The sequence below is a fragment of the Diplotaxodon limnothrissa genome, linkage group LG13, assembly GCF_057381915.1.
Source record: "Diplotaxodon limnothrissa isolate DT_005_m linkage group LG13, D_limnothrissa_male_GT1.1, whole genome shotgun sequence".
NCBI lineage: Eukaryota > Metazoa > Chordata > Actinopteri > Cichliformes > Cichlidae > Diplotaxodon > Diplotaxodon limnothrissa.
The window spans coordinates 25,242,643-25,264,333 of NC_140608.1; the positions used below are offsets into that span (position 1 = coordinate 25,242,643).

A 21,691-nucleotide genomic window follows, 5' to 3' on the forward strand; every position below is an offset into this window, starting at 1 on the left:
TGTGTACAAGTGAACAAGTGCCCACTGGCCTGTAGGTGTAACAGACTGTGGAGTCCTGACCCAACGAGGTAGTTCTTCTGTGTTGTGCCATCCACTTAGCCGGAGGTTGTTTGGTTTCCAGGAGTTAGAAATCACAGGTCCTCCTGGCTCTTCACCGCATACATTATAATCTGCTTGTGCCGGGGGATCGATCCTTGGGGTGGACCAGTTTATAATGTTTACATCTAAGTCTTCTTAACTCATAAACAGAATTTCTGGTCTACTACAGGGTCTTTACAGGGACAAATAAGCGACCGTACAGGTACAAAGATGCACGTCTTACTGCATAAATATGCACAACACAAAAGCAGAGACAAAAGAAAGCTGTTGCACAGAGTCAGCAAATGTCTGGAAATTCCCTGCTCAGGTATGACATCAGGGTATTTGTGCAAGAACACATCAATTGTGTCACGAAAAGGTTTTCAAAGATGCTAACTATTGATTGTTGACACTGATTAACCGGATTACCTGCAGACACTTGAAAAGGCAGAAATTTCATTTGAGTCCCCAAAACACCACACTACAAATGTTCTAACATCTATATTTCCACATGCCCTGAAAGTAGTCCACAGTTCCTCATAAAGTAAATATTTAACTTCAAGAAGTCTCAGATATCAGCATGCATTCAGTGTTCTGCAGACAAATTACCTCATTACAGCAAGTGGAGAGAATGATTAGAAGATAGAGAGGATAATCGCAAAGGGAGGGGATAAGCTGGTTCACAGGTTCTCTCAGTACATGACTTGTTGCCTTAATTATAAATAGATATCAAAGAGCATATGGTTCTATTTATGTTTTCGTCTTTGTCTGGAATGGTTGTTTTTGTTTCCTTGGCATCCATGCGTGTATAAGCAATCAAATCTCTGGGCTTAGTGACTCACCTAATGTCTCTTTCCTCTTTCTGGGTGCACAACTCTAAGTGGCTGTAGTCTCTCAGTCAGCAAATGGGCTGATTGTTATCCTCCTGCAAGATGATGCCACATCTGGCATAACCTGACTCGAAGAAAACAAAACAAATAAACCAGGAGGATGAAGAAAAACTTTATCGTATTTGAGAGTGTAATAAAGGATAATACATCCATCTACTCATGATACATATTGTACTTTATGGTTCACATAAAATGAACATGTGTCACATGATCTCAGATATACAATACACAAGCTAGTCACTGTTATTCCTGCCTCTTCATTCCCAGGAACTGACTGTTGTATTCCATCATCAGCACAGGGATGTACCAGAAGTCACTTCCCTAAACAAAAAAACACAGAGGCAACCCGATGTCACACAACTCAACAACAGCTCACTGTTGTTGCTATTTTGACTTTGTGGATTATAAAGAAGATGTGATTGAAGTTCAGCTTTAGTTTAATGGTTTTAACAAAAATAAAATGGCAAAATTATTTTTTTACTCGGATGAAAATCCCTTGCAGCTGAAGACTGCAATACCTTAAGCTGCAGCTTGTTTGTGAGTCTTTTCGTTAACTGAAAAGTATACTAAAAAAAACAAGTTGGGTTTTTTCCATTTTTAATAAAACAAAGAGTGGAAATACCTCCAACACACAAACATTTGACAACCCAGCATGCAATTAATTTGCACAAATACAATGTCTTTGATATGCTGCTCAGAGATGGTTGTGACTCTCAAATCGGAGCCAGTGATAACTCTTCCTCTATGCTGTTGCATGCTGGGGCGGCAGGTGGGGTGTTGCAGATGCCAACGGTCACAGGAGCACGCTCAGTGAGAGACTGAGATTACACAAATGCACCACAGAACGACACAGGAAGTCATCCATGCCTGTACAACTCCTCCATCTAATGCACAGTACACAGAGCAATAGTTACTTTTGCACATGCTCTTCAGTGAAATTAAGAAATAATAAAGTTTGACAGGTTAGAGTAAAATGTCAGTCATATGTATCTCATCTCTGTAATATTCTGGATATTTATAATTGAGCTATTTATATATATCACAGCTATTTCTTATATATTGTAAACTTTATAATATATTTTATTATTTAATTTAGTTCAGTCGGTTACTGTTCTAATTGTCTTGGATTAATAAAGATTCCGATTCTCTCCCCTGTGGAACAGAAACTAAATTAGAGTTCCTAGGCTCATTTAAACTTAGGTGGCATTGTTGCAAGGTAGCCAGAATTCTGTCACTAGTGGGGCATTGTTTTGTAAGCTTTCTGTTTACTCAGATCAGTGACTGCCAACTTCCCCCTCATGCCACATCAATCATTAACCCCAGTTTTACAGCAGGACCCAAGTTTTCCCAGCACAGCACTGCCTCCGCTGGTTTGTGTTGTTCCCGCGGTGCATCCTGGTACCAGGCAGTCGCCACCTACACACAGGCTCATGCACCGAGGCATGTATGTGATGTAAAAGAGGACGTGATTCATCCGACCAGGACACCTTCTTCTATTGCTCTGTGGTCCAGTTCTGATGGTCAAGTGCCCATTGTTGGTGCTCATAGTGGTGGATAGGGGTCAGCATGGGCAGCCTGACTGGTCTGCAGCTATGCAGCCCAGTACACAGCAAACTGTGACGTTCTGTGTATTCTGAAACCTTGCTTTTTACTGACTCTAGCACAGCAACTTTGAGGAAAAAATGGCCACTTGCTCTCTAATATATCCCACTCAGGTTCCATGATCACTGTGCATGTTGGTTGTGTTATTGTTTCCCATCTTTTAAGCTCCTGTTTTCTCTGGTTTTAATCATGTAACACATGTAATGCAGAAATAATGGGTCCAGCTCTACAGCAGCATTTACATTTATTATTATACTGAAGTTGTGTTATTGTTGCTTTTGTGTTGATCTGTATATGTAACAGCATGCAGAGGTCACAGGTCACCGAGAGCAGAGCACGGTGCCGGCTGCTGATATCTTCACTGTGGGGCACCTCCGTCTTCCACGAGGTGAAAAGATAAAGCGGAGGTGGTGAAGGGCACTGTTTAACAAATCTCTGAGCCTCAAGGCACTGGAGAAGTCCGGCAAGACCACACAGGCTTTTCTCTTAAATATCTGCACGGTCATAATACAGAGCATACATGTTAAAACAATAGAAACAGTATTTAAAACTTTCAGTGCTGTGTACATATGTATTTCTCTGAATCAGTGCTTTTAAATGCTGGAGAGTAAGCACCTTTACATCAATGGTGGTCGGAGGGAGGAGGCTGAGCAGCAGGTCTCTTTCATACCAAGATCGTGGGAGGTTATCAATTTCAATAGACACAGTCTGACGAGAGAAAAACAAAAGATTTCATAAAATTATCAAAACATCCATCATCAGCCATAAAAAACAAACCTTAAGATTTTTTTTCTTTTTTGTGGGAGTCCAAATGTTTCATTACCTGTCTGTAAGCTGGAAACAGTGGTTCCCACAGAATGGGACGTCTGTGCAGTGGGCGGTAACTACAGCTGCCTGGTGGTGCTCGATGGGGACGTTCGGATCTTTTATCCTTGGGGCCCTCTCTGACCTCCCTGATGCCTACTTGAGCTACGAAGAAGACTTTGGTGCTGCTCTTCATTTCCCTCAAAGCCACGGCAGCTTCATCGGCACTACGGTAATGCACCATCCCGTATCTGTGATTGTTTTTCACAATCGTCTGAAGTACGAGAGGAAAATCGTGAAGCAAATGAAAGTGAATTTTGCATTTCTAAAGCACGTTTGTAAGACAGTTACCTGAACAGAGATGACGCATCCAAAAGATGAGAACATGCTGAGCAGATCCTTGGCAGTAACAGCTTGGTCAGAATTCAGATAGACTTTCATTTTCTGTCAGAGTAAAGCACAGAGTCAGACAGCAAAGCACAGAGCTGACGTCCTGTTATGATCCTCAGAAAGCAGAAGGGAAACGTACGTCGGTCCACTCAACATTTCTCCAGTCTGAAGGAACCGTCTGTTTGGAAACCTCACTGGGTGCATAGCAGTTTTCATATCTGATGGCGTCCATTGCAATTATGCATCAAAACTTAACTGTAATTTCAGAATACAGCTTTTGAGTGCAGATTTGGTCACATGTCAACTGAAGAAAAACAAAAACAAATTTGTAAAATAAGCAGAGTTGTAACCAAGTGTAGGCCTGTGACAGAAATCCTAAAAGTAAGACACCGTTACAGCTTTGAAAATAAATTTGATTCAAACCAGTTTGTTTCCTAGCAACATGATGCAAATCTGCACCTTACAGCAGAACTAACTTAATTTTGGCATTTTGGCATTTTGGCATTCAGACCCCATTCATATTCTAAATAATATTTCATGTTGTGAAATAGAAAACATGGACTCACACGTCCAGGGCGAGTGATGAATCAGCTGCCATCAGAAGGTCATTCGTAATCTTTAACAAAGCAGTTTTTGTACTATGAATGCGGCGGAAACCAGACTGAAATTGTTTGTAGAGATTATGGTCATTGAGGTATGAGTGAAGCTGGGAGGCAACAACTTTCTCGAGGATTTTCAAAATAAATGGGAGGTTTGATATAGGGTGAAGGTTATCAGAATTATTGGGATCTGCAGCAGGCTTTTTGAGAATTGGAGTGACAGGAGCAGTTTTCAGGGAGAGAGGAATAATTCCAGTGTTAAGGGAAGAGTGGATAATACTAGTTATGAGAGGAGCCAGTGAGGGAAGACAAGCTTTAACTAACACAGTGGGAAGAGGGTCAGGCTGACAAGTGGATGATTTAGATTTTTGAATAAGATTTGATACATCAGCTATGGAGGGAAGAGTAAAAATGAAAATGACTGGGAGGAAGACAGAAAGTCTACCTCACAGTTTATGAGTGAAAAACTATATAAGAGAGTTGCGAAAGTCAGCAGAGTCTATATGAGAGGGGAATCAGTCCGGAGGTTTTGTAATTTTACTAAACAATGAAAAGGGAGACCTGGAGTTACCTTTACTAGAGCTGATTGAACCAGAATAGTATGCAGATTTGGAGTAGAGCCATTAAGTGAAACAAAATCAATAGGCTGTTGCCACGTTTCAGTCAAGCAGCAGCCTATAGTTAACTTTCTATCTATGATCTCTGGTCACTACATTGCCTGGACTTTATTTCGTGTGGATGGAGCTCTGGTAATTAGTTTAGCCGTTCAGCTCCTTTACTAGCTATTCATTGAAGACTGTCTCAGAAGCACCCTCTGCTGTTCGCCTATTGAATTACAGCCAATTTCTGTGCAGGAGGATTAACAGGAATTTCACTGATTCATTACAAAGTGTCCATTTCCATGAGCCATAAGTATCTCATACAGCGCAGTCAACCCTTCGGTACAACACTTTCAGAGTCATTCACGGGCACATGTCAACCTGCCTAACGAGTCAGAGTCTGTGAAGGTTCAATTGCTTTCTAACAACAGCAGCTACTTAAACACATAAAGACAGGCATACAATTGTTTGTTGAAAGTTTCTTTAAAGAACACTTGGGAGCCACTATATATTCAATACAGTATATTAATTATATATTAGTGATAAAGAAAATAGTAGGTTTTATGTATAATTTATGCTCAAGTCTAGGGTCAGATGACATTTATTTTGAAGTACCCAGACCGGAAGTTGTAATGTAGTCGCCATTCGCCGAACACGAGCGAGGGAAATTGAGTTGTTTATATGAGCATGAAGAAAGCAACAAAGTGCATTAAGTTAGGACGTGTTATCGTTTTATGTTAAATGTAACTTTTAGGCATTAGTACGTCTGAAGGATGTTTTTTACTTAGTCATTTTCAGTAACGTTAGCTGCTAGACGGTTGCCGCTTTCACGTGCGTTTTTTTTTCTGGTGTTGCATGTAATAAGCCAGCTAACGTTAGCCGCCTAGCCGAGCGTGGCTAACTTAAAAACAAGTTTAGCCAGCCTTAAAGAAAACGTCGCTCGTTAGTGCAAAGTTGAAATTTAGCCAGAGGAAGCTGTTTAAGTTTCCATTTTGGCCGTAACTAAAAGAGACGAGTGAAGGGTTTTGAAGCGGGAATGTCATCGCCTCCGTTAGGTCGCACGAGTCATGAAGGGTCAGCGAACGCATCAGACAGCGACTCCGAGGACGAGGTGCGTTTACAGGTGTTTTCCCTCACCTGTTTTTTTTTTCCTGCTGTTTATTCATAATGGAGGCGGCTTTTCATGCTGTTCTGACAGTTATATCTACTGTTCAAGAGCTGTCCTGCCCACTGAACTTAGCAGAACAATGCACTACACGGAATGTACACGTTAATATAAATAGTAGCTGACGCAAAGTAATTATAAGGTTATAGTGATTTTTTTTTAAATCATGTAATCATTTACGTTGGTTTGTTTATATTTCCACAGCCCACGCTCCCCCTTAATCAGTTCTATCCATACATCCGCTGTGCCCTTTGCTGTGGGTTCCTCATAGATGCCACCACCATCACAGAGTGTCTGCACACATGTGAGTTACATCTTTATCTGCTGCGTTTAATGATTTAATGTGGTGGGAATAATGGTGGTATCAGCATTTATGCAGTGCTGTGCAAAACTCTTGTGACTGCCACAAATACATGAAATATGTATATGAAGCAGTGTCTGTTTGCATAGTTTGCATTGTAAATGATTTATTTAAATGATACTTAAAATTTTTTGTGGGCATGTGAGAAATGGGTATTTGATGTCTGAAAAGTATTTTTTGTGCTTTTTCTTTCCTCCCCAAGTTTGCAAAAGCTGCATTGTGAAGCACTTCTTCTACAGCAACAAGTGTCCCACATGCAGCATTGTTGTCCATCAGACACAACCTCTTTACAACATCAGGTGAGTCTGACTATTTTGGTCATATAGGAATCATCTAAGCAACTTTCAGGTGCTTTTTTCAAAAGGGGTCAGCACAGCGAGTAGAATAGAATTAGAATTAGAATAGAATTCAACTTTATTGTCATTGCACATGCACAGGTACAGGGCAACGAAATGCAGTTTGCATCCATCCAGAAGTGCTTTAGTGATATAGATATATTACAATATATATTAGCAATAGTATAGATATGTAAGTATACTACAGAAATGGGTCTATTATGGTATGTTATAATGTACACGGTATGAAGTATGTTGTGAATATTCTATAACTAAGTTTCATATTTTCATAGCAGAATATGATGAAATAAGGGTGGCTCAAGACTTTGGGACAGGACTGAAATCAGGGGAGTGGAGAAGAAATGAGTGCTTTAGTCTATCACAGTGACCCCAGCAGCCTGAGCCTAGAGACGTGTAACTAATGTCTCTTTTCCATTAGTGTCAACTTGACTCAGTTTTGGTTGTTTTCCATTAAAATTGAGTACCTCCTAAATATGCATGGGGTTGTTATAGCAACGCGGCTAAAAGTCTTATTACGTCATTTGTACATAACACAAACACAACACAACAATGGAGGACATCGAGGTGATGGAATACCTGCTGCTCTGTCTATGACTTTTATCAGACTCTGGGAGCACAGTGTTGGCTTTTGTGTAGCCGGGTTTCAAAAATGTCTCCAAAAATGGAGTCGCTCTCATGACTTGAATGATGCCACTGGCTACCCAGTCAGTCTTTTGATGTCACATTTCAGAACATTCAAATCACGTGGAACCCTGGCTGAGTAGGCACTAAAAAGGTACCTGATACTAGGGCTGGGCCATATCATACCGTTGGCGGTAATACCTGTATAATGTTGGGCAACGAAAAAAAAAAAGAAATATCGCGATAGAAAATGGGTAAAACGCGCATGCGCAGTGCCTTTGTTTTCATACGCACATGGCGGAAAAAGCATGGCGGCGACAGAGAATGAGGGCGAAAGCGGATCGTTGAATGAAACGGATGAAGCAGAAGTGGTTTGTAAAAATGCTGCAACTTCAGTGTGGAACTGGTTTAGCTTTCGACCGTCAGATACACAACAAAGCACTATTTTTGGTAGAGCATGCTAGCAGGCCGTCGTTATTACCGTGTTTTTTTTTTTTCTTGCAAAATACGGCACACTTAAAATCAATCCTTTGATTTTTCTGAATATCGACAGCGCCCCTTATAATCCCGTGTACCTTATGTATGAGTTCTGGTTGTGTTTACTGACCTCGAAACTATTTTATGTACACGGCGCTCGAAAATCTGTCAAATGTTTTAGTACGACTTTGCTGAGCTACGAAGCCGCAATGCTTGATGGATTGTCGGAGCATTACGGCTATCGTAGGCAGGAGCCTCGCGGAGTGATACGTACTGTGCTTCAACATAATATTACCGTATTGTGTGTGTATAACCTCTTTAAGTTTTGTGGATATTATACATGGTTATGCTGAGGATATGTCGGCCAGTTTCCACTGGAAATGCCTTTTGGTTAAACTGTCAGCAAGAAATTTGCACTGTTAAATTTTATGTAACTTTAATGCACATAAAAAAACAGCTGTTTTTTTTTTGTTTTGTTTTGTTTTTTTGCACTAATAAAGTTGTGGAGTTGTAAAGTATTTTGTCTAGTGTCAATTATATCATCAGTTATATCGTTATCGCAAATTTTCAAATGTATATCGTGATAAATATTTTTGGTCATCTCGCCCTGCTCTACCTGATACCAGGTGCTACCACCTAATGAAAAACCCTAAAACCGATTCAAGCTGAGTAGGTACTAGTGAAAAAATGCTGTAAGGGATGCTCGCCTTTTTCCAGGGACTACTTGAACACGCATTGACCTCCCCAATGGAAACTTTAGCCATGTTTAATACGAGTATGCATTGAGATATGAGATTCACAGGTTTGTCTCGTTTCCCTGCAGGCCTGACAGACAACTTCAGGATATAGTTTATAAAATGGTTCCCTTCTTGGAAGAGCGTGAGTATGCAGGCATATGAAGCATAACTGATGTGCTGCATTTTCCAGTCCACATTTTAATGTGATCTCTCTCTTTCTCCCCCCAAAAATGCAGTTGAAAGAGAACAAATGTGCAGCTTTTACAAAGAGAGAGGACTGGATGTACCAAAACCAGGTAACATGTTTCAACTGTTGAAGTGTAGTAAGGCCAATACATTGTAATATACAGTATGTAAGTACCAGCTAAAGTAATAACTGACCACATGACCTTTGACAGTTTAGTGTTTAACGAGGAGCTGCTGTGCTCTTCTTCTTTTCTCTCTTATAATTTGACAGCACTGGGTTGTCATGTTAAACACAGACACATTTCCAAGAGAAGCCCGAAGCCTCAGCGCTCCCCCCTCTCGCTCATTTTCAAGCATTTTTCTCTTCTGCTGCTGATGCCTTATGATTGAAATGCAAAATCCAAATTTGATGTATCGCTGTAATTTCTGTTGCTGTGGATGTTTGCTCTGTCAGCTCTCATATCCTGATTTGAATTCGTTAAAGGGCTACTTTAAGATAGACGGAGTGCTAAGGGTTGACATTTTTAGAGCTGTGCTATAATTGTGCAGCCTGTGTTACTCCTTAAACGTAGTAATGTCAGACTAGAAACGAGTAAAAATGCTTTTTAGATTTACAGATCAAGAACTGTAAGTGTAAAGATGGAGCACAGCAGTGCTGAGGGTTCTCCTTCCTCTCTTGCAGTGATCGTCTCCCCTCCATGTCCTGCTGTTACAAAGAGGCAGAAGAAGGACAACGTTCCTCAGTCTGTGTTTACCGTTCCTCCAGAGCTGGATGTGTCTCTGCTCCTGGAATTTGTTGGGTAAACATTTGTACTGTATGGTTGTTTGTTTTTATTTTATTATTTGTTAATCATTAGTGAGAATAACACTGTTCCCAATCAATTTACTTGTGGTCAGTCTTTCTAGCTCTTGTTTTGAGAGTTCAGTCACTGCTTTGTGGTTCCTGATTAGAGCAGTTACTGCTGTCAGCAGGATGGTGGACGATCTTTTTATGCTTTTATGAGAGACTCGTAAAAGGATGGGTGCCTTTAGTTTTTGGCTCCACATCTCAAGGCTTTCTTTAGACACTCTGTCCAAATCTTTTTTGGGGGGCAGATTTATAGATTGCTCCCTGATTGAATTGAAAAAGGCTGTACTGGTGGGAAAAAACAAAAAATAAATGAAATACTATTTTTAGAAAAATCCAAACCAATTGGAGGTGGTTTGAACTGTGCTTCAGTCATATTTGGACAGTGCTTCAGCCCTGCTGCTTAAATCTGGTGGCGGCGTCAGTTGCAGCCAGGTCAAGCAGAACGCGATTTTAATGTTTTTGTTTTATAGATAAGTTGACATCCAGATACTCAAATCTGACCTACATTAAAGATCTGATTTGAAAAACGATTGAGATGAATGAAGTTAAACATGGGTTTTTCAGGTTTATTGTGCAGTTACATAGAAATACCAGCAGGTGGTTCCACTGTCTCAAACTGACAGCTTCTTTACAGCCAAAAACTTGAACATCTCTTGAATCTCTTCTTTGTTTTCAGGGCTGAAGAGGGCATCTGCAACTACAAGGTAAAGTCTTTAATATGAAGGCTTTTAGATGATTATAACACTTATGTGCCGTTGATTTCAGGACCTGTTAAAGGCTAGTTGTGTCTCATGTTTTCCTTTGTGGTTCTCATATATCTATAGGCTGCAAAGTTTAAATGGTTCAATCTTTTCCCGTGTTTTAGGACTCAATGCTGGCAGCTGCAGCGCGTTCCTCACTAACTTCAAGCCTGCTTACTGTAACATTAGTTTGGGGTTTTATGTGGGTGGGAGGGGGCATTGACATGGCTAGGCTACAAGAAACAGTGAGCAAAAAGTACCTCACTTACAGTTTCAGTGTAACGTTTAACAACAAGAAATCGGTGTCAGAGTTTGAGAGGGTGAAAATGTTGTCTTGGTTTTATAAATGTGTCTTACACAGTTTCTGTTTTTTCCGTTTAGCCGTTGGAGAGGCGGTACGTCCGTGTGTCAGGTGAGGCCACCGTTCGCCACGTGGAGCTCTTCATCAGGAGGAAGATGGAGCTGAGCCCATCTTGCCAGGTGAATCTGCCAGGCTTACAGCTCGGTGCAAGACTGCACACTTACAGACTTGGAAGCAGGACAGTAATAGAATTTAGCGCTACACTAAAGAGAACAACAAGTGTGTGGATATTATTCTAAAGTAGGAACAATCTATGAGCCCACAGGGCTGTCAAAGGGCGTGCAGACAGGAAATGCATGATCCAATAAAGAAATGTATTCTCAATCATTTTGCACACTTCAGGGCAGCATACACCTGTGGAGGATGATGCACATTGAATCGGTTTGTTTTGCATGGAAACCTGCACTCCAGGAATGTTACAGCATTAAGGCTTTTTAACGCTCTGATTTGTTCCTGCAGTTTATTTTAATGATATTTGGTTGACATAAACTCACCGGACCCTTTATTAGCTGCAGTGGGGCAAGAGATGCATTTCTGCATATCTTGATAGTAAGTAGGGATGTCGAGGGTGACTCATTTGTTATACGTTTGTTTGTTATACATGAGTATAACATGTATAATGTTATACTCATACATTGTGGATTAAACAAGAGAGAAGACCAGTCGAGTAGTTTAAAATACAGAAACTCATTGGAGAACATTGAAAACTGAGCACAGGTAAACAATGCCCAAGCAAGAGAGAGGAGTGGTGTCTGGTGGCGCTGTAGGGTCCTTGTTGTAACCCGGTAACTACCATCACACATTGTCTGTCTGAGCTCTGCTAAAAGCCGTATGATGAGAATTATTGAGTGTTTATCAGGATTGTCTGGAGGATGTTTCCCATTTCTTCTATGAGGCTTCTTCAGTTTCACTGGCTGATGAGAACTTCCCAACGGTTCATCTTGATGGGAGACAAGTGGAAAAGTTATCCAGACATCAAAATATAAGAGGAATGAGGAGTGCACGTGTACACGTCAGGGAATACAAGCTGAACATTGACGACTCAGCAGCTCAGGTCAAAACTCAGCAGGCTGCCGGCTTCTAAAGGACAACAGAGAGTCCTTAAATACAACTGTAATCTGATTAGAGTCTAGTTATTAGAACAGTGATACCATATTTCTGTCTCAGAGTAGTGAACCTGCAGTAGGAGATGATTTGTGCTGCAAATATATAAACTTAATATCAGAATTGTCCTCATTTCCAGAAGAGAAACATTAAGTGTGATCAGAGTTTTAAGGTATTTGTGCGTTTTGTATTTCGTAACACAGGGGAGAGGATTAGCAGCTTACACTGATTTCCTGGTCTCGGTGTGACACTAAGGTTTCCTGTCTGGACAAACCTGCAGGTCACTTTTTAATGAAGGAGATGTTCCAACAATCTGAGGTTCAACCTTAGCTTTTACATCTTGTTGCGCTTTAATTTATAACTGCCAGGTGTCTACGTCCTGCTTCCAAAGTTTACACACTGAGAAATGTCAAGGCGATGTCGCTATTAGAATCATTTCTTTGAAGTATGTTTATGTCTTTGAGGGGGGGGAAAACTCATGAATTTGATGCAAAGTTTTCTTTATTTTGCGTTTACTGAGAAGTGTCCAAATTATACTTGTGGTAAGATAACTGGTAGGATGTTTGACCTGTCTTCTGCGCAGGATTTGTGGATTTGTATTAAAATGCTTGCTTTGCTAGCACAGCTGGGACTTATATACAGGCTTTGTATTGTGAGTAGGTTTGAGGTCCCAACTTCAGCCTTCTCAAGGCTTCCTGAACTTTTTTTAGATCTAAACCACTGAAGCTGTTTTCGCCATCGTGTTTAACAGTTGGTACAGATTTCTTGAAATTAAAGACTTTACCTTTCCTCCTGATAAATATGGCCACACTCCTCCTGAAGGTCTTTTTCTTTGTCAGGATCTGTTACAAACTGCGAATCCAGAATTTTGTACCTCAGCTTGGGGGTCTGGATTGAATGCCTTGATTTTTACCCAATGTTCTCGCTTGGAATCACTGTGATGGTCTGTAATGCTGTCTGTGTGTGTCCGGCAGGTAGATGTGGTTTGTGGAGATCACCTCCTAGATCACTACCAGTCACTCAAAGAAGTACAGAACTTTGTGGGCGAAGATGCACTACAGGTTAGAACCAGAAAAGCACGTAGTAGGACTAACCTGTAATAACATTGGAAGTTTTACAGAAGGCTGGGGGTTATCATCCTGTGAGTAATCACTTTGCTTTTGTTTGTCTTTCCTCCAGGACGGTTTGTTGGTGCTACACTTTGGCTTGGTGCTGCCCTCCCAGTCTTAAATATGAGGCGTGGATTTAGCCATGATCTGAACTGCTGAACTGACATTTTGGTCTTTGTTTCTTTTTATAAGACTTATGTCTTCATAAAGGTCTTGGATTTTAGACTCTAATGAATTGTTGCTAGCTGATTACAAAACATATAAAATTCAAACCTGAACATAGCCACATTTGGCACCTGGCAAACTTTAATGTATTACTTCTTCATTGAGCAGACTGGAAAATGAACTGTTTTGATTGAATTTTTAACAAACAAGATGATTATCTTTAGTTCATAGTTACCACAAATCTGCTGGACACAGATGACATCCATCTGAACTACTTGGTACCCACGTGTATAACATGAATTTGACCTGATAAATGAAGATGACACATTTCTGTTCCTGCTAGGCTGTTGTTTGAAGATTTGTTTAAAACTGTTTGCTACTGTTTCTGTAGCGGAAACTGGACTGAACCACTGTGACTGGATCTGAAACTCTTAAAGCTGCTATAGCAGTATAGGCAGCATCTGTCTAGTTTACCCAACTTTTTGCAACCCAGGGATTGTCTTTAATGATTTATGTTGACTACAAAGCTGTGATTTAAAGGGCTGCAAGAAAAGGACTGCCACTACCAAAGATTTATGTATGTTAACGCTTGCTTCTTAGAGCTTGATAGTTTTTTAAGAGCTGTTGACTTCCTTCTGCTGTTAATAGAAAAAACTGATCAGCTCAAAAATACTTTGAGTACAAAAACAGTTATTTAAAGGGAGTTTGTATAAAGTCTTTGATATGGTTTGGTAAAAAAAATGTTTGTACTTGCTTTTGTCAGGTTGAATTAATAAAAGCACAACTGAGAAATATTTCCTGATTCATCCTTGGTCTCTGTTTTTAGAGATTTAGAAAGAAATGAATGGATGGACTAAAGCATTTTAAATTGTTCAGATTTTATAATTTATCGTATTAAGTAGTTTCCTATGAAAAATCCAAAAGCATTTGTCTCCTTCTGGGCTCAAATCTGTGAAATTGCTTGTCGTTAGGCAAACGTGTAAAGCGTTACACTATGGATCCACTTGTCCATAAACAGTACACCTAACCTACATGGTTCCTATGGGGGAAATGACACTAGTGTCAATGTTCCACCAGTGACGCACATGCTGCCACTACATACTGTGCAATAAAAGCCTGTAGATCAGGGACGTCAAACTCATTTTGCATTTAAAGTGGATCGTTCCAGTTCAAGTCAGTCATATATAAAGTGGCAAATCACAACTGTTGTCTCAAAGTCAAACTCTCCTCTTTGTCAGTGTAAAGAGGTTTAACTGCTCATTTAGTCTCTGAAATGTTTTAACCTCCTAAGACCCGAACTCTTCCACAGCATGCATTTTTAATTTCTATTTGATATTTGGGCTGATTGGGTCCTGATGAATGTAAAAACAAAGAAGCAGATTTTTTTTTTTGCCCAATTTTTGTTTCTAACAAAAATAAGAGCCACATATGAGGATATTCGTTTAAAATTTTGCTAGAACAGTAGCAGTATAATGTCCTCGTAAGTGGATATCAGGCCCTTGTACAGCAAAATTGAGTATTTTGGTCTAAATAACCCAAAGTGTGATGTCAACATTTGTGGACGCCAGGTCCTAGGAGGTTAATATAAGAAAAGGGACAATTTTAACCTTGCATCTGTGTTTCTACATGTTTAAAAAAAAAAAAAAACCAAAGCAGCTATAGTAAATGAAAGAAATATGCCAGCACGACTTTTTGGGTTTTCATTGTAAGAAATAAATGTGTACAATTGTAGAAAAGGTTCTGGTTGCCCAGATTACCTTGTAAAATCATTCACAAATATTTTTTCTATGGTAGGTAGTGAAAAAAACATGAACTTTCCATCATTTGATTTTCTATTAACTATTTTTCCAAAGCCATGCAGTGAGCCAGATTGGAGTCTTTTCCAAGCAAAGCCAAGCCTTATGATCACCACCCCTGCATTAGATTATAGAAAGCATGTGGCGACAGTTATTTGCTTAACACATGATTAGGAGCTTGTTGATAATTGTTAGAAACTCACGAAAGAAGTTGGAGAAGCTAGATTTATTGTTCCATTCATTAAAGTATAACATCTGTCTGCCACCTCGAGTCATCATAAGAAACCACAGTTCCAGTCATGTAATTTTATTTGCTTATCATTTTAGTGATATCCAAGTGGAACTGACAACCTTAATTTGTGGGTAAATAAACTCCATGCCTTCAAGTCTAAGCAATGTCTGTTTCCTCATTTCATACAGGTTTGAGTGCATGAAACTGCAGCAGCAAAATGAAAGATTCCCCATTAACATTTAGTACTAAGGTTAATGTTTGGAGTGTCATGTTAGCTCTCTTCGGTTGTTAATGGAGATATTTAAAACTACAACAAAAATGTCAAATACAGGATGCTGACTATGACTCAAAACACTGACTTTAGAGACTACTTCCAAAACGTCTGTTTCAGACTTAACAACTATGATGTCAGATTTCCCCGTATATCTTCAGTTGTTGGAGTTGATGTCCGCCTCGTCTTTATCCTCGCTGACGTCTTTGAAGCTTTCCTTCGCGCCTCCTTCTTTCTCCCTCCTGGAGGAGCTGGTTGAGGCTCGAGGTTGGTAGGTGTAGTTGAAGGACATCCCTGAGTTAAAGTGGGTCTCCTCCCCTTCCAGCAGTTTCCTTATAGGATCATAGGAAACAAATGTCAAGCTGCACACAAATAGAGTACATCAAGAGATAGCCAGTTTGATTTTCAGAGGAACTTCAATAAAAGGTTAACACACTGACATTTACTTTTCTGCAACTGGTATGAGGGTAAATTAAAGCCTCCCTACTGTATGGACGTGCCAATTAATTGTTAGGAACGATATTTATGTATTCGTAGTTATAGTTTCAATGAGACTGAGGGAGTACATGTAACTTGAAGAGGGTTTATTTGAACTTTATTTTGGGAAAACCTCATCAGACAGTGCTATTCTGCGTGGTCTTTGAACTAAAGCAATACCTTTAATCAATACATATGTTATTTGCTCTTTAAGCTAAAAGATAGGGTTGCATTTTCTTGAATCCACTTAGCACCTATAAGCAGCGATCTCGATGTCCAGGGCCATCTTGACATTGAGCAGGTCTTGATACTCTCTCAGATGATGAGCCATCTCGCTCTTCAGGTTCCTCAACTCAGTATCCAATTGGCTAATAGTGTCCTGTTACAATGGAAATGAGACAATAGATGTAGAATATCAGCACTGTCAAATGAATGACACCAAAACAGAGTTGTTTTTTTTAAATCAGTAGCCGTACTTTTTCTGTTTTCTGAGTCATTTTCTGTGATATTTCTTTTTCCTGTAGTTTCCTGTAATAAAGACGCCTCTAAAGTTTATTAAGGGATTTCCTTTTTGTCTCAACAACCTTTGGACTAAGCTTTACTGCCCGTAAAAAGCCAGTGAAAGCCAGATGGCCTTCCGGTATCCGACTGAGCAGGTCAGATGTTAAGCTAATAGACATTCAGACTTAATTTACTAGAACTGCTACAGCCACAGAGGCTGATTAGACTGCCGACCACACACCAAAGGTCAACTCTGTGCCACAGCTTACACATGTTTTAAATATTCATTTCCCCAAAAAACAGAGCCAGAACTTTTTACAGATAGTCAAGTGTCCCCCTATTTTAGCCTCAATACATAATTTTGTGAATTTGTTTTTAAATTTTTTGTTGTTAGAGGAAAAAATGTTGCTAATTCTGAAGCTAAAGCTAGCAAGTAGCTTGCATAGCCTAGCACATGAAAAAAAAAACCCAACTAGCATGGACCTTTCCAAATGTAATAAATGCTTTTATTAGCATCTCTAAAGCTCACTGAATAATATGCCTTTTTTCTGATTCATAAGGAGGCTCTCAGAGTCCCCCTGTTTCTTTATGATCTAATTTATGCTAAACTAAGCTAACAATCTCACCGCCATAGCATCGTTTTTAATAGTACAAACATGAAAGTGGTAGTTTTCTTCTTCATTGAACTATATTGTAGTGAATATTGCATCTTCTCAAATAAAGATGAGTGGTCAATTTCCAGTGGTCAGTGGTGGGTTTGGTAGTGGCAGACACAAAAATAAAACCCAAGCCCCCAAATTTCAGTTAGAGAAAGAGATAATCAGATGTGCATGTCATGTTCAGGTATGCCTGAAAAATATTTAATAAAGCGAACACCACTAAGATGCTGAGGGCTGTTAATTTGCAATAGTTACATGAAGTGTAAGGAAGTTATGGGTTTAAACAACCAAGGCTAAGCCTATCTTTAGCTAAAACTTTGAGTGTGGCTGTAAATTTTTTCCATTATGTTTACAGTTGAGTTGTTCAGATTGGGTTTTAGTTGAGATACATAAAAAATAAGAAATGGGTTCTAATTAACAGGCACACCATCAATCTGATCTAATTATTGAATGAATGTCACGGTAAACCCTGAGAGTATTTAAAAAATAGCTTTCAGAGAGTCTTTGATCACAATTATTCTGTAGGATTATCTGTATGCTGGATTCCTTCTACTAAATCCTTGACACCATGGGGACACCGGGGTGTGTGATGTTAGCCAAAAGCTTTACTCAAGCTGTGACATAATTGATGATTAACTTGACCTTGATATCTGCAGACTTTCAATCCTATTATTCTACAGGTTTACAGATAATTATGACCTCCTTCCAGGATTTCTCCCAAACGATTTAAAAAAAAAGTTGTCTCAACTTTGGCTTTTTACAGTTTCAGTTCTTACTCAGATTTGATCGAATAATCCTTCATCCAGCGAGCGTATATGAGTAGCACAGTATTTCTGCCTCTTATGGTTGCTGTTTATGTCTCACAAAAACTGCATGGAATTTGTGGTTCTAGTTCTGCTTTAACTGTAGGTTTATGCATGAATCATAACATAATGTACAAAAGACTGCTTTAAAGGTACTGTTTGCTTGCCTGCATTGCTGTGACTTCAGCATTGTGTGTATCCTCCATCTCTGAGATCTGCCTCTCCAGAGACTCGTTGGCACCCCTTAGGGTCTCTATCTCAATGGTCTTGGACTGGAGCTGCCTCCTGAACTCACTGATCTCCTCCCTGCTGGCCCTCATGGCCTCGTTGCTCCTCGTGGCCTGCTCGCTGAGGCTCGCAAACTTGCTCTTGTACCACTCCTCAGCCGACTGCAAGTTCTTGGAGGCAATGGACTCGTACTGGTTGCGGATCTCCTTCAGCGCTGAGGTGAGGTCTGGTTTGGCGAGCTCAACCTCCACAGAGACCTGCTGCGCCTCCATCATGCTGCTCAGCTCCTCAATTTCTTCCTCGTGGACTTTCTTGAGGAAGGCGATTTCGTCCATCAGGGACTCCACCCTGCGCTCCAGGTCCAGGCGGACAGCGGCGGCATCGTCCACGTCTTTTCTGAAGGACCTCAGGGTCTGTTCAGCTTCTTCCCTCGCTCTCACCTCCTCATCATACTTTGCACTTAGCTTCTAAAATGAGACAAAACAGCAGGGTTAAGAAGTGAGAAAGTGCTAGAAGTTTGATTCTAATGTGGATTCTAGCTCTGAAATAAGCTGCCCCCTTCATGCCTGAAAGAATCAAGCTAAAAACTGCAGTTCCTCTTATTTCCCCCCTTTGTAACAACTGTGCTGGAGATGATCTCTTTAATACCATCCATTTAAATGTTTGTGTCCATTTTTAAGTACAGTCTATGTTTTTGTTTGTTTTAACTCAAATTCGAACAGAGGAGAAACTTCTTCCTTTTGCCTCTTCAAACCTGCCCTTTTCTCTCACCTGCAGCTCGTCCTCCATGTTGTTCCTCTCGATCAGCACTCGGTTCTTTTCCCTGTTCAGCTCCTCCAGCTGCGAGCGCAGGTCCCTCATCTCCTGCTGGTAGAGATGAGCGACGTGGGGCCGCTCGCTCTGCTTCTGCCGCAGGGTCACCAGCTCTGTCTCCAACACTTTATTCTGCTGCTCCAGGTGTCTGACTTTATCGATGAACATGGCAAAGCGGTCATTGAGACCCTGTGCAACAGAATAAACACTTTTTTACTACCAAAAAATATTTGGCATATTCAATACATGACAGGCAGCAAACCGGAAGCTGCCTGTGGCTGTAGCTTAAGAAGTAGAGCAGATCATCTGCTGATCGGTGGTTCGATTCCTGGCTCCCCCCCGTCTGCATGCCCAATATCCTTGGGCAAGATACTAACCCAAGTTACTCTCCAATGCATAGATCGGAGTGTGAATGTTAGTTAGAAATCACTTAAAAGAATAGAAGAAAGTGCTTGTGTGAATGTGGCATGTTGTATAAAGCGCTTAGTGCTCTGGGAGAGTAGAAGCGCTATATAAGAATCAGTCCACTTTGTTACTTTGTTTCTGTCCTCTAACTTCAGTATGTAGCCCACTCTATAATGTTAAATAATTTTTTTGATAATAAATGAATAATTATACCTTAAACATGCACTGTAAAAAATGTCAGAAGCTTTTTTGTTGACTGTCACATCTATTTTGTTAATAACACATTTAAACAACAGAAGCTGACCCAAAGTCCTTTAGAAACAGGCGCATTTATCTATTTATTTATTTATTTATTTACTGGCCAACAAAGTTGGCTCTCGTGTTAGCAGTTGTTGTATCCATGTCCAGAATGTGTCTGCTGCCCTTCAGAATTAATCTGTCACTTTCCTTTGGGCTCTATTTTGGTCTTCATCTAACTCGGAGGGAAGTATCTGCTTCTTTGTCATTAAGTCTTGCAACCTTGTCTGAACTACGCAGGTAAGTAAACAGTAAGGTGTAACGGTCCACGGTGAGCTCGTCGTCAGGGGTGGCCCCTTTACACTGCTGCGCATTCTTTCCTGCAACTCCTCTTCGTTTCTCGGGCTGTGATCACACCTACCTGCAGCTGCTCCTTCTCGTTGGTTTTGATCACTTTGAACTCATTGCTGACCACGGAGGTCTGGGACAAGTCTAGGGAGGCGGTAGGCACCGTAGAGAAAGAGGTGGAGGTCCGTCCTCCCCGTCTGTACAGGGTCACAGAGGACGCGCTGTTGCGCGACGCTGCCATGGATCGAAGGCTCGGGGAGCCCCGCGGAGACCCACCGCTCATGCGAGAGGAAGAGACGGGGAATCTCGGAGAATCCCCGAAAATCTTCCGATAGGAGGACGACGTGTAGCGGTCTCCGTAGCTCATCTTTGCTGTGACTCAGAGATAACACCGTGACGCGTAAAGAGATTTTCAGGAGCTTATAAAACTGCGGGTGGAGCGAACCATTTACGCACAGCGGGAATGGTAATAATTGCCCAGCGGAACGAACACGCTGAACGAAGTTTAGCCATTCAAGAAAAGAAAAATCAAGCTGATAACTTTTTCCCATATTTCAACTTCGTCTGTGTTTTATTTTGTGTGCACTGAGAAAACAAAACATGAAGGAACAGATGGAATTAGCCACGAAGACTTCACCTCTCCTTATCTGTGCGTGTGTGTGTGCGCGCGCGCGCGTGTTTGTGCGTGTGTGTGTCTTGTTTGATGGATACTTGTTATTAGCGCAGATCAAGCTCTGTGGTTGAGGGGAGAAAGAAGAAAAGTTTGTAGTATGAGCCAAGCAAAAGTCGCTTAAATTCAGAGACGTGAAAAAAATTGTCTGACAGAAAGAGACGAACATGAGTCTTCCTGTCTTCCTCGGGCCCAAATCAAATGATGGTGTTCTGCCAAAAACGGATTGCTTGTATTTAAACTGCTATAAATAACTTGTTGGTGTATAATATGTGAAACATATGTCAAATGTATCATGAATGATATCACGTCATCTTGAGCAACAAACAACATTCCTGTAACAAGGTAGAAGCCGCAATCAGTTTTTGGCAGTGAGTTTTATGTATCCTTTATGTATGCAGTTAAAAAAAAAATTGTTGACTTTAAAAATGTCTCTTTTAAGAGTAATCTGGCCAAGAGGACAGCTGAAATTGCAACAAATGCAAAAATAGTTCTGTAAATATATAAAGTGGACAAAAGGGAGCTGATTGATTATAATTTATTTATTTATTAACCTTTATTTAACCAGGAAGATCCCATTGAAATTAAAAACCTCTTTTTCAAGGGAGACCTGGCCAAGATAGGCAGCAGCAGATGTCTCACAGTTACAGAAATTATAACGTAAGTACAATAACACAGTCACAAAGATACTTGAAAAACAGGTAATTTTTTAATTTTATATATACCCCTTTGTAATACCTGTTCACCAAAGTCTGTTTAGCAACATACGTAACGATATTACACATAAAAAACACACGGAAACATTGGAAATCAGTTTTTGGCACAACAACGGCTCACGGTCAAAATCACTGGAGTTCTTCCAGACCCAAAAAGTGCTCCATGTTTCCTGGTTTCCATTTTTGACTTGTATGTATGTTTTTAGATGTTTCTTTTCACTGTGCAGGGCTGTAACACCCACCTAATTGTGCATGTTGGACCCCAGCCAAACCTAAAACCGTGTTTAAACTTCCTCACTCTCGTTGTGACTCTCAGTCCCAAACTTTACAGATTTCAAGTC

The 21,691-nt window shown here is 40.4% G+C and overlaps 3 protein-coding genes across 3 annotated transcripts; 1 reads left to right on the top strand and 2 right to left on the bottom strand.

Annotated features, from left to right (window-relative positions):
• Window positions 1-2,847: 2,847 nt before the first annotated feature.
• On the bottom strand, window positions 2,848-3,996 carry LOC146620371 (uncharacterized). Its single transcript, XM_085368853.1, has 5 exons — window positions 3,904-3,996; window positions 3,726-3,818; window positions 3,394-3,648; window positions 3,186-3,278; window positions 2,848-3,064 (listed from the first exon to the last, which is right to left on the bottom strand). Exons 1-5 carry the CDS (start codon window positions 3,994-3,996, stop codon window positions 2,891-2,893), a joined length of 708 nt encoding a protein of 235 aa, XP_085224979.1. The 3' UTR covers window positions 2,848-2,890.
• A 1,628-nt stretch (window positions 3,997-5,624) lies between these two features.
• pcgf6 (polycomb group ring finger 6) lies at window positions 5,625-13,819 on the top strand. The gene is made up of 10 exons (XM_085369577.1): window positions 5,625-6,073; window positions 6,332-6,431; window positions 6,691-6,787; window positions 8,766-8,821; window positions 8,916-8,975; window positions 9,548-9,665; window positions 10,392-10,419; window positions 10,837-10,935; window positions 12,895-12,981; window positions 13,100-13,819. The coding sequence occupies exons 1-10, from the start codon at window positions 5,999-6,001 to the stop codon at window positions 13,148-13,150; spliced, it is 771 nt and encodes a 256-aa protein (XP_085225703.1). The 5' UTR covers window positions 5,625-5,998; the 3' UTR covers window positions 13,151-13,819.
• A 1,831-nt stretch (window positions 13,820-15,650) lies between these two features.
• On the bottom strand, window positions 15,651-20,331 carry LOC146620373 (alpha-internexin-like). The gene is made up of 5 exons (XM_085369883.1): window positions 20,038-20,331; window positions 18,933-19,163; window positions 18,101-18,628; window positions 16,225-16,349; window positions 15,651-15,825 (listed from the first exon to the last, which is right to left on the bottom strand). The coding sequence occupies exons 1-5, from the start codon at window positions 20,329-20,331 to the stop codon at window positions 15,651-15,653; spliced, it is 1,353 nt and encodes a 450-aa protein (XP_085226009.1).
• Between the last annotated feature and the right edge of the window lie 1,360 nt (window positions 20,332-21,691).

Excerpts from the sequence above, each read along its gene's own strand:
- LOC146620371 (XM_085368853.1), bottom strand. The coding sequence starts at position 3,996 with ATGGACGCCATCAGATATGAAAACTGCTATGCACCCAGTGAGGTTTCC. Across the intron at positions 3,649-3,725 it reads GATGCGTCATCTCTGTTCAG|ACGATTGTGAAAAACAATCA; the intron begins GTAACTGTCTTA and ends CTCGTACTTCAG. Across the intron at positions 3,279-3,393 it reads TGTTTCCAGCTTACAGACAG|ACTGTGTCTATTGAAATTGA; the intron begins GTAATGAAACAT and ends TTCTCTCGTCAG.
- pcgf6 (XM_085369577.1), top strand. The coding sequence starts at position 5,999 with ATGTCATCGCCTCCGTTAGGTCGCACGAGTCATGAAGGGTCAGCGAAC. Across the intron at positions 8,976-9,547 it reads ACTGGATGTACCAAAACCAG|TGATCGTCTCCCCTCCATGT; the intron begins GTAACATGTTTC and ends CCTCTCTTGCAG. Across the intron at positions 10,936-12,894 it reads AGCTGAGCCCATCTTGCCAG|GTAGATGTGGTTTGTGGAGA; the intron begins GTGAATCTGCCA and ends TGTGTCCGGCAG.
- LOC146620373 (XM_085369883.1), bottom strand. The coding sequence starts at position 20,331 with ATGAGCTACGGAGACCGCTACACGTCGTCCTCCTATCGGAAGATTTTC. Across the intron at positions 16,350-18,100 it reads CTGAAGTCACAGCAATGCAG|GACACTATTAGCCAATTGGA; the intron begins GCAAGCAAACAG and ends CCATTGTAACAG. Across the intron at positions 15,826-16,224 it reads ATCGAGATCGCTGCTTATAG|GAAACTGCTGGAAGGGGAGG; the intron begins GTGCTAAGTGGA and ends TGATCCTATAAG.